Here is a 16,731-nt window from a genome sequence, read left to right on the forward strand (position 1 = left end):
CTAATCAATGCAGTTTTCATTTATTTCCTGCCAAATTATATCAATCAGACCCGCCACATTCTTGAGAATTATCTTGGAAATTCACGCAAACTCAACAAATCCTCGCACTTTTTCGCGCTAATTGGGAGTTTTTGTTTCCGGTTTTTCTCAAAAATGGTCAAAAACTTTCATACTTGTACTAAACAGCTGCCTCAGCTTCAGTTGATGTCAGATTATGGTCTATGCGGCGAGTAGCAAAAAGTCGCATTTACCGTAAATATACCCAGATTAGCACCACAAACACTTTGAATTTTATTGCAAAAAAAATCACAGAAAGGATCGCGAAATCCTGGAGGGACTAGAAAGACGTTGAGCAGTGTTATTTGGTTTTAAGAATTAATTGATATTTTAAGAGCTTGTGAACAGGTTTTATCAATACATCCTGGCACAACCGGCCCTTTAAGAGCATTCGTGATTTTGATTCGGCCCAAAATCAAAATGAGTTTAACACCATTGCTGAGAGGACCAGGTTACATCTTTGCTGTCGCCAGAGAACACCAACAACAACAACAACAACAACAAAAACACCAAAGGCCGCCATGTTTATTTGTAAAAGTGAAAAGTGAAATTTTATCCACTCTGGAACCCTGTTTCAAAATGAATAGCTTCTCTGCCAAGATGCCAAATCTGTATGGATGCACTTAAATTACAAAAAAACAAACTTTTGCCGACACACCTAAAATTGTTTCCATGTGAACGAGATCTTAGCATCATCCTCTTTCCCGTCAGCTCTCTACCATCAATCTCTCTCGCCCTGCATGAGTACTTCTATTTTACTATCTAGCTTTTTGACTGTCGCACTAAAAAAGGCACACAAGCAAAGCGCTATTATTATCTTCCTCCCAGCCTTTATTGCAGTGTAAGGAAGTATTTTGATGTCACTGTGTTGTTGGAGTTAAAAAAAAAGTCTCATGTTATTGATCATACTTCTTCTCCTCGTGTGATGCTTTTATATGAAAAGGTCATTTGAGAGAGAGAGGACAAAAAGCAATTAATAAATGGATCGCAATTGCGATTCTTGCCAAGAGCGCACATCAACAAAAAGCCAGCGAAATAAGGAAAAGTAATTTTACAAGAAAACTTCATATGTGTGCAGTGAAGTGAGTAATCACTGTGGCGATTGCTACAAATCTTGTCTCAAGGCCGCTCTGAGAGAAAGAGAGAGAAAATAAGAGTATACACATCCAGACTCTTCCCTCAGATATTTCAAGTTGAACTTTTGTTGAGAAATTACCAGCCGGTAAATTATCTGTAGATTATTGTCTTTGTGATGGGATTTGGATGATATGTGAACTTGGGGTCCCTAAGACACTTTCTTACTTGTACTAAAAAGCTGCCTCAGCTTTAATTGACTGATCTTTAAAACTTTACAGATCAGCTTAAATATTTTTGAAATGGTCTGCATTACCAAAAGTAGCTTTAAAACGGCAGGAATCTGATTTTGCGCTCACAAGAAACTAGCTGGAGTTCACATGCTAGCAGTGACATTCTGCTAGTAAGTTATCGACTATCCAATACCCGTGACATCGTTATAGATCCCTGCCTTTTAAAAACCCTCACAATGTCAGAGCTATACAGCCATATCTGTTGGAAACGGAGAGCAAAGCTGGGAGGGAATCGAACTGCTCAGTCAGATAACTGATGCTAAGCTAGCAAGACGCTAACAAGACGGGTTCGCCAGCTTAGCATGCTCTGCCAAAAGCAGAGCTTGTTGTTCCATCAATATCTGCAAGACATGTAAATAGCTTCACAGGAGTCGGTACTCTAACATAGTGGCTATGTGATTCACACTTTGTGTGGTTGGAGTTGATGGAGCAACATGGTTTCCAAAGCTTGGGTCGGGATCTACTGTGGATATTTAAGGATATTAAAATGTACAAATGAAAATTCGAAAAGTGACGCGGGTCGTCTACATCTTGTAACTGAATACGTAACCGGGATGCTGTAGATGTGTGAAGCCGAAGTGAAATCTCTTGTACGTGCACACAAACCTGGCCAACAAAGCTGAGTCTGAAATCTAGTGTTTCCTTCATCCATTCGATCAGTAAAAAGAGCAAATCACTCTGGGAAGCTCTTGAAAGAGAACAAACAAAATAAAAGCTCAGAGGTGATAGAGAGTAAATTCAGAGCCATTTGGAATGAAAAGTCGTTAGAGGTCGAAAAAGAAGTTCGGGAGGAAAAGCTTAATATACAACCTGAGCTACAATGTAACCGTCCAGTCAATAGACCAAAATCTAATTGGAAAATGTGGCAAGACTTGAACATTTATATTCAGATAGTCTCCATCCCATTAGTCATTTTGCAAAACCAAATAGCCAATAGCTGGTAGAGACACAGGCCAAAATATGTCTAAATTGCAGCAAAAGGTGACTCTGACAGATCCACACCACACTTTTCAGATTTTTATTTAAATATTTTAAAACCATTTTTTTTCCCCAACTTCATGACCATGCACTATTTTGTGATGATAATAAAAAATCCACAATATGTATTCAAGTTTGTGTTGAGAACATACCAAACTGTTAAGCTGATTTAAGTACCTATACTGGGGTTTAAATCAATGCTTGTACACTTCAATCAGATTCATTTGTTAAAGCCCCCCCTTCCCCCCCTTTTTTTAAGAACTTCTAAACAATATCTTACGGACACTTAAACTTGCTCCTTATCATAGAACTTTAAAATAAATACTTTATCAAAAACGTCAAGCTCAAAAATCGGCTGAATTTAAAAAGCTTAAGGTCAGGGTCTTAAGGAAAAAGTGGAGAATCTCACCAAAGTAGATAAAAGAATTTCCACAAATAAATAGGTCATTTATTTCACTGCTTATCTTGAAGTCGGGATAAACTCATTCATATTTCCGCCCCTCCTGAACCAGTATACAATTTAAGTCAGCCCACATTGTGTTGACACTGCATGTTTTTGCTGCTCTGCCCTAAATAAGAGTGGTGAGGTTTAATTCCTTCACCTGGGTAAAACGGCTGCTGTCGCTTCATAACACAACAGCCTTTGAAAAATACCACAGAAAACACTCATAAAGATGTCAAACCAAACTGTATTTATTCCCAGTGGAGGGGACGAGCGTGCTCAGTGGACGGTGACAAACGAGAAATCCTGACGCCGGCACGCTCGAGGAGATGTCACGACAACGTTTCACAGAGCGTCCTCTGGATCTAAACCCCTGAAGAAATCAGTCACATTTAGAAGTTCCAACAGGTAACTTGGGAAAAAAAACAAAACAAAAAAAAAAAACAGCAAAATCAAAACAATAAGATAGAGAGAGACCATCAAACAGCCACAGGTAGATTTGTTTTGCGCAATTATCCTCCAAGAGCCTCCCTGTGGTCCGTGACTCAGCGTCATTCAAAGAGTCTCGCTTTAGTCACTATTGCCTTTTCTTTCATCGTTCGCCTCACGGTCTTGTCGTAAAGGGTTCGCTGTGCTGGCTGCCCACTGTGCATTCAGCAACAATATGGCTTGAGTGCTGATGTGTTAGCCTGGTGTATAAAAGTCTGAGATGAACACACTGATTGTAGTAACTGCTGTGGTTTGGTAACAAACAATGCAGACAGAAAAATGGTGGATGCAGTGTGGACATGTAATAATAGTCCTGCCTTTGGGTTGGCATTGTATCAAACACTATTGGGATTGTGCATTTGCTATTGGCCACTGAGGTACTGTAAAGTCAAGAAACTGGGCACTGTAAAACCTATAGGGTTAGCTTCTGCTAATAGGCATGCTATAAAACATTGTTTTTTAACAGGTATACATAATACAATTCTATAAGTCTCTACATTAGTGCGTGCTACCTGGGTGTGTGTTTGTGACGCCATTCAACCGTCCGTCGGTCTGATTGGGCTTTAAAATCGGCACCTTGAATCTGCTGCTGATTTTCTTTCTCTCGATCCGTTCAGATAATGAGCGTTCGCTGATTCACCGAAACCTGGAGCTGAAAGGCAGCCCACCTCCTCATCCGTTTGTCCCAAAATTGCCTTCGCTGACGGTCCACCGCCATCCGAGGCTGTCTGCCGTAATCGTTCACCTCTCATCTTTCTCGCCCTTGTCATCCTGCGTTTCACCCTGTAATCAAACCTCTTGCACATCATCCGATTTCTTCTACTCACCTGTCTTTTACAAACCCCCACCCGCCTCCTAAAAAAAAAAGTCTTTCAGTTTGTTATATTTTTGTGTTAATGTGGAGTGTGTTTTCGTCTCTGTCTGTGTTCGCGGTGTCACAGTGCGCTGAGGTCATGGCAGGACCGGGACTTCTGCCGGAAGATCTTGCTGCCCCGGTGGCGGCTCATTTCCCGGTAGCGGCCACGCTCCCGGTCGCGCCCGTACGAGCGAGGCACCAGCCCGGCCAGGAAGCGCTTGGCGCGACTCGTCAGGCTCTCTCGGCGTCCCGCCGCCGGGTCGCCGTCCGTCCACCCGGGGCCCACGCAGTCCCCTCTGGCGCTCCGTACCGCCGCCTCCAGCAGCTCGTTCGTGCCGTGTTCCAACGAGGCGGAGAGCTCCAGGTAGACGGAGTCGAACATCATGGCGCTGGATTGGGCCTCTGGAGGGGGAAGAAAACCAAAGATCTCGTTTTAGAAACCTGATGCTCATTAAGACAAAGTTTCTCACTGCAGCAGCTGCAGATGCCAATTAGAGACAGCAGTTGGAAATCAAACAAATGTTAGGATCATGAAGGTGGCACATAAATGTTCCTCCCCGCTGTGTGACATGCATTACCGCTTGATAATCCTAGCTGCTGTTTGCGAGACTCAATCTCGACAGAAGTATCTGTCACTTCTGTCACACCTGATTGTAGCAAATAGAGTCTAGTAACAGCTTTTTCTTTTCTTTTGTTGCAAGAATGGGGTTTTTGATTCTTGCGAAAAAGCGAACTGTGTGTTGTGCATCTGAAGTTTAAAGTAGAATCTTTGAAGGAAAGGATGATAAATTGAGTCTTTTTTTGTGGAAGTTTGACTTCCAAATTCTGGTGTAAATGTCATGAACTCAACTAAACTCATAAAGTTGAGCCTACCTCTCTGCCCAGTATACGACAAACAACATTTTTTCATTATTTAACATCTGAGCATATTCAATAAACCACTGTTGCTAATGTATTTACTTATTTGTATTTGTTTAAAAAAAGGAAGATTAGTTTCGCAAATGGTCATAAGTCAAATTTCCTATAGACTTTAAAAAGGAGTCCCATAAGGCTCAGTTTCAAGCCTCTCTTTATTTTTCCTTTTACTAAAAAAAAACCCCCGTTAAAATCATGCTACAGAGTGTTTTGGCTAGTTGCCTTTCTTCCACAGAGCTTGCATTAAGTGACGAGGCTGAAGTTTAGGACTAAAACAGGATCAGTCTCAATACATCAGAAAAAAAAGACAAATATTTCTTTCTTTCAAAAGAAAAGTTGACATCGCAATGTCTAATTATTTTTTTTTCATAATTAGCCTATATCAAAATATTAGACAAGCACATTAGACTTAGCATCAAGTCTAACTTTGGCGTTTTCGTGACTCCAATATTGTGTATCATTCCAATATTTGTGAGCTGGATGCATCGCTACACCCCGTTGCACTAATCACATATAAACATACATACAAAAAAACAACAACACCAAAACAAAACAGTCAGTATTGCACAGGGTCAATGCTGCCTGTATGTTGCCTGCATAAGGTGAAACCTATTTGCTGCGCCTCAGATAGGGGAAATGGTTCCTGTGTAAACGGTGGATGAGGACAGGTGACGGAGTGTTTTGTTGACAATGCCGCGTATCGGAGCTGGAAGTGGCTTTTTGAGCCTGGTCAAACAAACCACCGTGATAAGGAAAGCCGACAGATACAGATCATCTCGCAACAAATGGGCTACACTGTCACGACAAATGACTGTTTTTTTCTGCTTCTTTTTTTCCCCCCGTCGTGTGCTTTTAAGTTCACCGCTGCTCTAAACAGAGGGGAGGGAAAGAGAGCTGCTTTGTACCGAGTGCTATTATTATTAGTTTTCCAATTCACAGTGACTGTGAGGTATAAGGATGTAAGAGGGTAACACTTCGGTGGCAGATGGAACAGGTCGACCCTACATGAACTGTGGGTGGGTGTTATGAAGAGACCATGTTTTGTGTTAATCCATGAAGCACTCAAATGGAATAAAAACAGAACAGCAAAAAAGGAAGTATATTAAATAAGTATTTGAAAGCACCAATTATGAGTGGCGGGGAGGGGGAAATGTGTAGCTGTAATTTTACTCTGAATATATTTAAAAATGTTGAGGAATCCTGAAACGTCCATTATCTCCCAGCTGCTGTTAAATCTTTCTACGAACGCGTTGTGTGGTATCATACTGGGACATTAAACAAGCGCTTTCTATCATAAAAATACACAACTTGCAAACGTCGGACCACTATTTTCAGTAATGAGTAATCTAACGCGTTACTATTTCAAATCCAGTAGTCAGACTGCAGTTACTTATCGCAATCACTTTGCGTAACTATTTTCTTTTATTTTTTTATTTCATTTTATTTCCTCTACGCGTCTTGTGGAGTGACCGCCGTTTCTATGCGACAGCATCAGCAGCGACAGAAACAAAAACAATGGAGGGAGGAGGGACATGGGCATTTTGTTGCTGGAAAAACAGGAACTATTTTGAGTTTCGCTCGCCAAGTCCGATTGTTATAAGCAACTTTCGGATTGTTTTTTTTGGGTTTTTTTCCTAAAGTTGCTTGCAGATTTAATGAGTCGCGGGTTGCGGGTTTTGGGCTTGGAAATAAGCAGACATAAACCCCAGAGTTTGTCTGATCATGTTCATTTATTATGAAGCGTGAAACTGTCTGAGGTGCAATCATTATTAATTAGATTAGAAATACCAAATAATCCAGCCATACAACTTGCTTCTTTCATCTATTTTCCTTAAGCAGCTGAAGTGTAATCTACGTGATACAAACGTATGATGCAACATATGAGCAAGAAACTGAATACTGGACTGGACTAGCCTGTTAGCTTAGGGGAGCTAAAAAGGCAGTCATGAGCTGAAAAAATATTAAAATGAGAGTCAAAGTGGAGAAATGGGATGGTAGAGGCAAAAAATGCCTCTTTTTCTCTTTTGGAAATTTCCAAAATAATACACACTGCTGCATTGCTTGATGCATTCTGAGGGAGATCCAATGAACATTAATAGATGTTCTCTCTTAAAAAGTCCTCAATAACAAACAGTTATTTATTTTTTTTTTTGTACGTTAGGAAATAACAGTCAGGTTTCTTTGGATTTCAAAGCAGTTTTAAAAGAAAGCTGGTATCAGTTCTGTGACCCTGATCCAACAGGACAGTCTGAACTTTAATTTTGCATCTATCAACGTTCATATCCTTGAGCATCGCAAGCGCTTCATCTACCCGATTTTTGATGGCACGAGCATTCAGTACGAAAGGCACAGACACAAAAACAGGCACAGATTTGATCTGGGTGTACTAATCCGACCTCAGCAGCTGTCGAACTGCTGCTCTGGCGCATAATAACGGCAGAGGTAATGGTGGGAGGAAATAAAGCAAATCCCAAACTGGATCAGCAAATGGATTCGCCCCCAATACCAGCAGCAGCTGATTGAATGATCTGTCAAGAGCACTTGGGAAAGTGAATTGAAGAGACAAGCAAGGGGAAATAAAAAACAGAAGATGGAGTTAATGCTGTGCAATATCAGAGAAGATGACCATGTGGAGGATAACAGAGGAGAAAGTGAGGGCAGGAGAAGAGTGAAAACACGGCGCCGGGTGAAAGGAGGGAACCAGCGAATGAATTAGAGACGCGCTGACAACAAACCCGACAAAAATTGTTTCCAGTTTGTGCCGTACTAACGCAGCCAGGTTCAAATGACAAAAACAGTCTTTTAGAGACACTGCTGCTAAGCCTGTCACAATAAGCAATTAATCGCATGACAAATTAAAATGAGCTCAATCATTTCCACGCTGACAATTAATATTTCTTGAAGAGCAATTTTGTTTGAAGACACTTCATAATCCATTAAACTTATGATAAAATGCTTGGTTTTTGTTTAATGTTTTTGTCTTTTGTTTTGAATATTTAAAGCATCTTCCGGTTGCAGCGTTGTGTTCTTTAAAAAAATTGGAGTTTATTGGTCTTTGAGAGGGCAAGCTTGAATTATTATACCATTATCAACATTGTCGCCTAAAATAAAGGCATAAGACATTGTTTTCCAAAATGTTTCTTTTTTTCTTCCAAAATTACTTTAAGCAAAAAAATTAAAAATAAGGTGATGACATGCTACTTGAAAATGGTCTCTAAACAACAATATTATCTTTTATTGCAACCATTTCTGATTATTGCAATAATCAGAACAACATTGCATTATTGCTGGATGAGCAATTCATCATCCAGCAAAATTTGTTATGACACACCGAGATGTTCCTGAAGAAAAGAGACCTATAGTTGGTTTTGTACAATCTTAGCGATGTGTTTTAAGTGATATCAGAGGATGAACTGAGGTGGAAGAAGCTCTTTACTAGGAAACAGTATTTTTCACTGCATTTTGAGACATTTTGAGACATTGGTGCACAACCTTCAGGATTTGAGACAGGAAGACTCACAATGAGGTTGCCCACACTTATTTTATTTTATTTTATTTACTACTTTAAACCTCTGCTAGAAATTGAAGAGGATGGATTTCAAATTTGTTTCTCTTTTGCATATTTCAGAGTAGAGTTGTATTTTCTCCAGAATGGACGCTGCAGACATAGGTTGCAGAAGACGGTTTCAAATCTCATCTCTGTGTTGTCTTTGCCTTCGTTTTGGTAAATGACTCTGTTACTCTCTCACATGGTGTGACAGCACTTCTGCTTCTGCTGTAAAATAATTGATGATGCTCAAAAAAATATTTTGATTTTTTTCATGAGAAATCATTCAAATTTAGAATCAGCCGGTCAAATGTTTTGAACCAGAGGGCCAATTCCCGACTGAAACTGACAGAATTTTGTATCGAAGGAAACCTGAGGAAATGGTCTGAAAAAAAGGAAAAGTTTTTTTTTGTTTGTTTGTTTTTTGTTAGACTTCTGACTGACTGTCAGTGGATGACTTTCCCCATCCACTGATGTCCAACTGTACACAATAGCCATCACTCAGAAAAAAACAACATGGTCCTGAGCTATTCTGCAAAGAAGATTGGGCAAAACTTTCAGTCTATAGATAAACAAAACTTGTAGAGACCTGCCACGAAATGAAATGTATCGATAAGCGTAGTAAAATGTGGCTTAAGATATCAAAAGGAGGGATATAAATACTTTGGAAACCTATAGATTCCAGAGGAGGAAGAAAAAGCAACCATAGCTTAAGGATAAGGAGAAACAAATATTGATTCTTTTTTTCCTTTTTTAGAGTTTATTCTACATAAATCCTACAATGGAAAAAGATTTGTTACTCCTTTAGAAAATACTTCAAAAGACAAATTACAACAAAGATGTAAAAACCAACTTCTGTCTATCAAGAGACAATATTGAGAAACAACTTGCCCATTCAAGTTTTTAAAACGTCAGGTTTTATAATCGCGCTCAAATTCCTGTTTAGTGTTCCTACTACTTATTCTGCACCCTCATTTTCATGCAGCAAAAAGGCAAATGCCAGATGCTTGCTGTGCCAAAAGCCTCCTCTCCTATTCTACTCAGCACTGTTAATATTCTCTCAGGCCTTCATATTGCTCCGAAAAGATGAAAAGGAACACCTCTCCGTCGGCGAACAGCAGAGCAGCATGAGAGCAACAGTGCCAAGATCGATTCACTCCAACAGGATGAAGAGGAGAAAGTGAAGGTGCAGTTGGGTTTCGAAGAGGCTGGCAAGGTAAGGGGTAATTGAAGGAACCGCAAAGCTGCCTAAACTGGGCAGCGTGGAAGACTGGAATGACCCGAGCAACGTGCTAATCTTAATTTTAAGCCCCACCCGTAGTTATGCTGTGCTTGATATTCTTTTGAGTGAATTATTTATCAGTAGTCGCTACCTTTCCTCCAGTGGATAGAAGTCAGCATTCACTGAAAGTGCAGAAGAGGAAGGGATTTTTCACAACACAGCAAAAAAGAAGAAGTACTCAGATTTATTCATTTCTGACAGAAATCCTAATTTTTTTTTTTATACTTTTGTACATGGATGCTAATTTAGCAGATATGGAAATTGCTATATGCTTTTGCATCATATGAGATATACATTTTTAAGAAACTCAGTTCACGTCTTTATTTTTCTGATCAAAATTTGAAATCTATTATCTGGTATAACGCATTGAAAAGGTACATTTATGTCTGAGATTAGTTTGAAAAGTAAAATATTCCTTCCCATGTTGCATCCATGCATGTTTTATGATACTATAATTAAATATTATAAAGACAAAAATTGAATAATAAAGTTAAAATTCTCAGTATCCCATTAATCAAGCGATACGGTTCTTACAAGTATTTCAGATAACATCATTAGTGACAGTATGACAATTTTGTTTTCATAATTAGTTCCAAACAAATGAGAAAAAACTGTCATTTAGCAAAAGCATACCAATTTTCCTGTTTAGCAAGAAAGTGGACAAGATGACAGTCATTGCTGTCAAAGTTTGTCATCTTCAAGGTGAAGTATACACTTCAACTTATTCAACGTGAAGAATGTACCTTGAATAAAGCCGAACAAGTAATTATAGTACAGGCTAAAAAAAGGATCTGGCTCTGTTAAATTTCTGTTTCTGGTAGTTTTACATAGGTTGCATTTGAATAGATTCTCGTGGACTTTTGTCAGCTTTAATGCACACTTTAAAACAAAAAAAAAGCTTAAGTGGTGACGGTTTTAACAGCGCTGCTTTGCAGCAAGGAGGACCAGCGTTTGTCTCTTTTGTCATTTAATCTGCATACAGATTGCATGTTCTCACAGTGCATATATGCGATTTCTCTCAAGGTGATGCTTTCAAATTGAACATTTAAGCTCAAGCATTACAAGTTTTGAAATAAATGAAATAGAGCAAAAATAGAGCATATACTTTCAGATTGAAAATATACGCTCTTGACTTATGGCAGCAAAATCCCCCCATAGCCCAGCTCGTTCCCTCATTACAAAAACATGCATGCTAGGTTAATTGGCGTCTTCAAGGTGCTTTAGTTTAGGAAGTAGTGTGTACGCAGTACAACTCCGAAAAGTTCAGAATCTGGACAAAGAAAATGTCTGTTTATATAGATTTTAGTAAATATGGGTATTTTGGAATCAATCCTTTTTTTTTTTTTGTCATTGATTATCAGCAAATGTAGATTATTTTGACAACCCCAGCCTGTTGGACTGCACCAATTAGCACAACGCAGTGCAGCGGTGCCAGAGTGGGCTCCTCATGAGACCACTGTGTATTTGTTGCTGTTCAACTGAGCGGCACTCATTTTACATGCTAAATTTTGTGTGCTGAAACTGATTTTTTTTTTTTTTGTATCATTCCTAATCAGCAGAGAATAGTTGTTCTGCCAGTATAACTCTATCAGGACCAGAGCTGATTTTGGACTGTTTCCATATGTTTTTTCTTCCACTTTTGTGTAATTGAGAAATGTCAATAAAACAGCAGAAATGAGGACAAATGGAAACGATTAATGTGGAGTAATTGGCAGGAAAGCTCTGCTGTCCGTGCTAAATGCCTCATGAAGTTGTGTCCTTGTCAAGTTCCTCTCGTGGCAGCAACAACACTCTAGATGTGATGCCAGGGGAAACCGTTATCCCATCAGCACCACCAAGTACTGTGTTCTCTCTGGAATCAAGCACACTAACAAGGTCCCTTTTTAGCTTAATCTTTAATTTTTTTCCTCTCTATATTTTTTTAACATCTGGTTTGAAACATCTGTGGAATGGCGAAGCTCACAGCCTGAGGCCTATAATTATGGATGTTAATCAATTGGGTCATTATGACGCCAAACTAAACAATGGCCTCATGCAAATGAGGTTTATGATTAGCTAATATAACTTGTCATGAGAATTTTGAGTGCAAGTTGTTTTATATGCATAGAAATTACTCCTTATGGGGGCTAAGGTCTGATTAGCAATTAGCCTTCCTCAACTATGAGGACATCGTCTTGCAAATTTTGTCCATTATGACTGCATCTACTGCACATAGCATTTTCACAGGTCCCCACTTCCCATCATTTAAATTATCTCTTGAATGAGAGCAATGATAATATCCATTGTAAATCATGATCAGGCTTTTCCATCCATTCATCCGTCCCTTTGGAGTGTCAACTAAAAGCTTCCACACTGCAAAAACGAAATCTTAGCAAGTTTTTTTTTTTTTTTTTTACTAGTTTCTAGTGCAGATATCTTTGACTTACAAGTAACTTTTCAACAAATATAGGAGCTTTTTTAAAGTCAGTCGTTCCTTAATATTATATTAGAAGTTACCTTTAGGCTAATTCTTACTTATTTTAAGTGTACAAAGATATTAGACAGAAGCTTATTAAATTGCTTCACTGCAAAACACAAATGGTAAGAGCACAGAAAACAACAGGTTAATATCAAATTCTATTATAGTTTTACATTCGTTCTCTGTCTGCAGCAGTGAAGTTGATAAATATGATGTTTTACATCATCAGTGACCATTTCTTCAGGTCATCCTCCCAATCTTGGACAAAAGACGTGCTATGATTAAATTATCCCAGTTAAAGAATAAACTTTGATACTCTAACATTTTTTCATCCGTGTCATGAATTTTGATGAATTTTGATGAAGAGGCATCGTGAGTTATAAGACGGATAAAGAGCAGAACAGCCACGAATTAAAAATACTTAATAATAAATCCAATGGCAATTTACGATTTTATACTGTATATTTATATTCTACATATATGTACGTATAGAAAAACAATAACTACATTTTATTCACATGAATACATGTAATCAGTTTTAATGCAGAATTTGTTAGCGCAATAACAGAAATGTTCATTTGCTGTTTAAGATCCAGCAGAGCCTTTGTAGAAAAAAAAAATAATAATAAATTTAAATGATTAACAGTGTGAGCCAAGGCAGATCATTTTCTAAAGGAATGTTTATCATCTCCCACTCTGGTGAGGGTCCTCCATTTTGAATCAGCGAGGATATGAGATCGTTTGACTATTAATGAAGAAATGGTAAGATGTAACTGACAAAACAAAAACAGCTGAAATATGATACAGAACCTCACTCTAAGTTCGAATCTGTATTTACGATCCTTTTTAGAAATCACAGCAGGAATTTTACAAGTCAACTCTCGTTCATGGAGGTATAATGCAAAACCAGAACATTTTCAGTGAACTTGGAGGGCTAGTCAGGCATATTTTTCCAAATATGTGCCACAAAACACAAAAGTCTGCTGGACACAATAGTCGAGAATGTAAAATCAGGTTAGCCATAAGCAGAGTGTGGCTGCAAAACTCTCCTGTGGTCTTCCTGTGCTAAATTGTGCTCAGTATGAGAGTTTAGGAACTCATTGTGATTCTTTCAAGGACGGCAGAATAGGCCTCACTCTCTCCCACCAGACACTCGCACAATGCATCACACACATCTCCTTTAAAGATGAGGTTCCCACTCAGAGACTCACACACACACACACACACACATCATTCTCGTACACCCGTCCTTCCCCGTGTCACTCGTCCTCCTCTCATCCTTCTTATCACAGCCCTCGCTTTGCAACAGCCCTGCCGACATCAGGCAGCGAGTAGATGGGGAGAGAGATGGTGGGAACGCTCGTTAGCACATCGAATGTGTCTGTGGACGTGCAGCCGCTTGAGCACATATGGTGGCTCCAAAAGAACATAAAGATAGCAGGAGCTGTGGTGTCCTGCTAGAGGCAGATAATGCAAATAGAGACCTGCCATCTGGAAAGCAAAACAAAACCAAAAAAAGGGGGGGAAAAACCCAAGGGGACAAAGCGACAGCGCTTGCTTTTGCTAACTTGACAGGCGGCTGAAATTGCTGAGATTACGGCGGATGTTTCAGGTTCTTCCATCTCTGTGTGCGCACACTGATTTCAGATTGTAATCGAGGTCAATCGTTATCCTCCCACTGGACTCCCCTGTGAACTAATTTCTAATCTAAACATTAATGAAATCTAGACAGTAGCTCGGCCTGGCAGCACGCCATGAAACATTCACCGAAGATCCCAACGAATTTACTCAGAAACATCCCATCAGATGATTCTAATGAGCTCATTTCTGATTGATCCGTAACAGTGAAACCACATTGCGCATAAACTAAGAAATATCTTCTGCTGTCACCGAGCTCACAACGACACGGATGATGATGTAGCCGAGTGCAGCTGAGGCTGATGGGAAAGCTTTGAAGACAGCAGCATAGCCGTCACTATTTAGAATTTACAGTCAACTAAAACGCCACAACAGTGAAAAAGCCAAGACAGCAGGATAGCAGAAGTGACACGCACCAGGCTATGGAAGGCCAAAAGTGCCATAGTTCAACACTTATATAAAATCTTAAAATATTTTTTGAGTGTGTCACTTCTTAATAAAAAAAAAAAAGTCATTATTTATAAAATGTTTAAAGGTCCTATTACTATTATTTATCATTTTCATTGACTGTGACTCTCATGCCCACCAGGTTTTTGAGATTTTTTTTAAAATTTTGTACAAATAATAAAAATGATGCTTTTTTAAATACAGTACTCAAAATCTATTAAACATGTAAATATTTGAAAGGTCCGTAAAGCTTAAACTGTAGGCATAACACTGCTCATCTTTGCATCCCTGTTTTGCAAATAACATATTTAATCATAAAAAAAGAATAAGGCAGAAGTATTCTTCATTATTTCCAACAAATAGTAAAAATGGCAGAAAAATCGACCTAGGACAGAAAGTGTTTCAGTAGGTCAGAAACTACTTTTTTCAATGCAACTACTTTTTAGACACCAATACTCTCTCTTAGGATACTTTTCAGTGTGGACGTTGTTACAGAGAGAAGGTGACTCAAAGTTTTCCAGAATAAGTGAAACAATTATGAGATTCTGACTAGGATTGCCAACCATTCCTAAAAACGCAGCATTGTCTGGAACTGTACGTATGGAGGTGGTATCCTACAATAAATTGTCAAGAGGCGCCTTTTGTCACACATTTTTAATATTCAAAGCAAAAGAGGTGCACTTTACGTTTTGGTCAACCAACACAAACATCAATTATTGGTTGTAAGTCAAGGTTTGCAAACTGACCAATCGGAAGTGTTATCTGTAGGTGTTGGGTCACATATGTTTTTGAACAAAACGAGATTTGAGAAATTTAAGCGATAAAGCTCTCAGCTGGAATGCATAAACAAGGCAGCAGACATTGAATTTTATTCACTCTGAGGAGTTAGTGTGCATTACGTATAGTTGAGGTACTTGATTAAAAAAAACTGCATAAATTGTGATTCATTTATTCCCATCGTCAACTACAAACACCTAACAATAAGCAGCTTTATAATTCAAATAAATGTAAATTAAAGAGATAATGAATCAATAAATAGACATTAAAATAGACAAACTAGATTGTTGTTTATTTAATGCAGTGGATCATAAAGCAATTCAGATCTAGATGATGTTAAAGTCATGCTGCTTTAGTTTTACAAATTTTGAGTTTAACAAATTTTGCCTGGAAAAAAAAATGTATTTCTATATTTTACAAAATTATGATATTTTTGTTTTGCCAATAGTTAACCACATTAATTTTATTGATCAAAGACAGAGCCTGGTACATAGTTACCAAGGTTTGTTTTTTTGGAAAACGGATATGTCTGAGTGTGTTATGCGTGGGAGAGAGGGCATGTATTATTTGGACACTTCTATTCTGGGCTTTTAGGCACTCCTTATTGAAAACAGCAGCAAAAGTGTCAGGATAGATAACTATAATTACAAGAGATGCTCCATTCAAGATTTTCCATTTGAAGAAGTGCTTGAAGGCAACACAAAGAAACAAAGACTGCTTTAAATTATTTATCTTGCGTTCTTCACACAGTAACCTGTGAAATTCTGGTTGGGGCAAACCTTAAACTTCTGCACCCTTTTGAGGTGCAGAAGTTTACAGTCGGGGCACCTTAGTGTATTATTACGGGCACCATAATAATATACTAGTAAAATCAACTTAAAACAATTACATGATTGTACTTTTTGCTCTAACCACAGTTGTCAGTATTTCAAAGCAATACAAAGGAAAACTTTTGGAGATTGTTTACACTCTGCCACATCTGGCATAGATTCAGTCGGGATTTTTTGCTAGAATGGTATAAGATTAGGTCTTTGGCCGATGGCAGTCCCAATCCAGTGCAATGTATAAAATCAACGGCGTGTAAAGTAAAATAATACATCATTTCATTGGTTTAATTGATGATTCATTTCGTAATATATACCATATTTAGCCAAATTTACTATAAAGCTGCTTTGATTCTAACAAATCAATGTTAAAAACACTTTCCATAAGTTCTGATTTTTGAGCAGACTTTCCTGCATTTAAATGACTGTGTTTTACAACACTGCATAAACACATTAATTTAATGCATTCATGCATTTAAGAAAGATTTAAATGCAAGTCCCATAAAACATATCACTGAATTTAAGGTAACTGACAGTGGACCTCTGATTTGTATTTGTTTTTCAGTCTGTGAAAAAGCAAGCTTTTTAAATTAAGTTTTAACTGGGATAATATACCCACTTAATTTAAAACTTAATTTGTGGACACAAAAAAAA

At 38.4% G+C, this 16,731-nt stretch overlaps 1 protein-coding gene across 1 annotated transcript in view; it reads right to left on the reverse strand.

Moving 5' to 3' along the window:
* Positions 1-3,071: 3,071 nt before the first annotated feature.
* rem2 (RAS (RAD and GEM)-like GTP binding 2) overlaps positions 3,072-16,731 on the reverse strand; it is a 46,151-nt gene continuing 32,491 nt past the window's right edge. The window contains exon 5 of the mRNA XM_044133273.1: positions 3,072-4,591. Coding sequence (XP_043989208.1) covers positions 4,269-4,591 — 323 coding nt within the window. The 3' untranslated portion in view covers positions 3,072-4,268. The remainder of the gene's footprint in view (positions 4,592-16,731) is intronic.

The sequence above is a fragment of the Gambusia affinis genome, linkage group LG12, assembly GCF_019740435.1.
Source record: "Gambusia affinis linkage group LG12, SWU_Gaff_1.0, whole genome shotgun sequence".
In the NCBI taxonomy this organism is placed as follows: Eukaryota; Metazoa; Chordata; class Actinopteri; order Cyprinodontiformes; family Poeciliidae; genus Gambusia; species Gambusia affinis.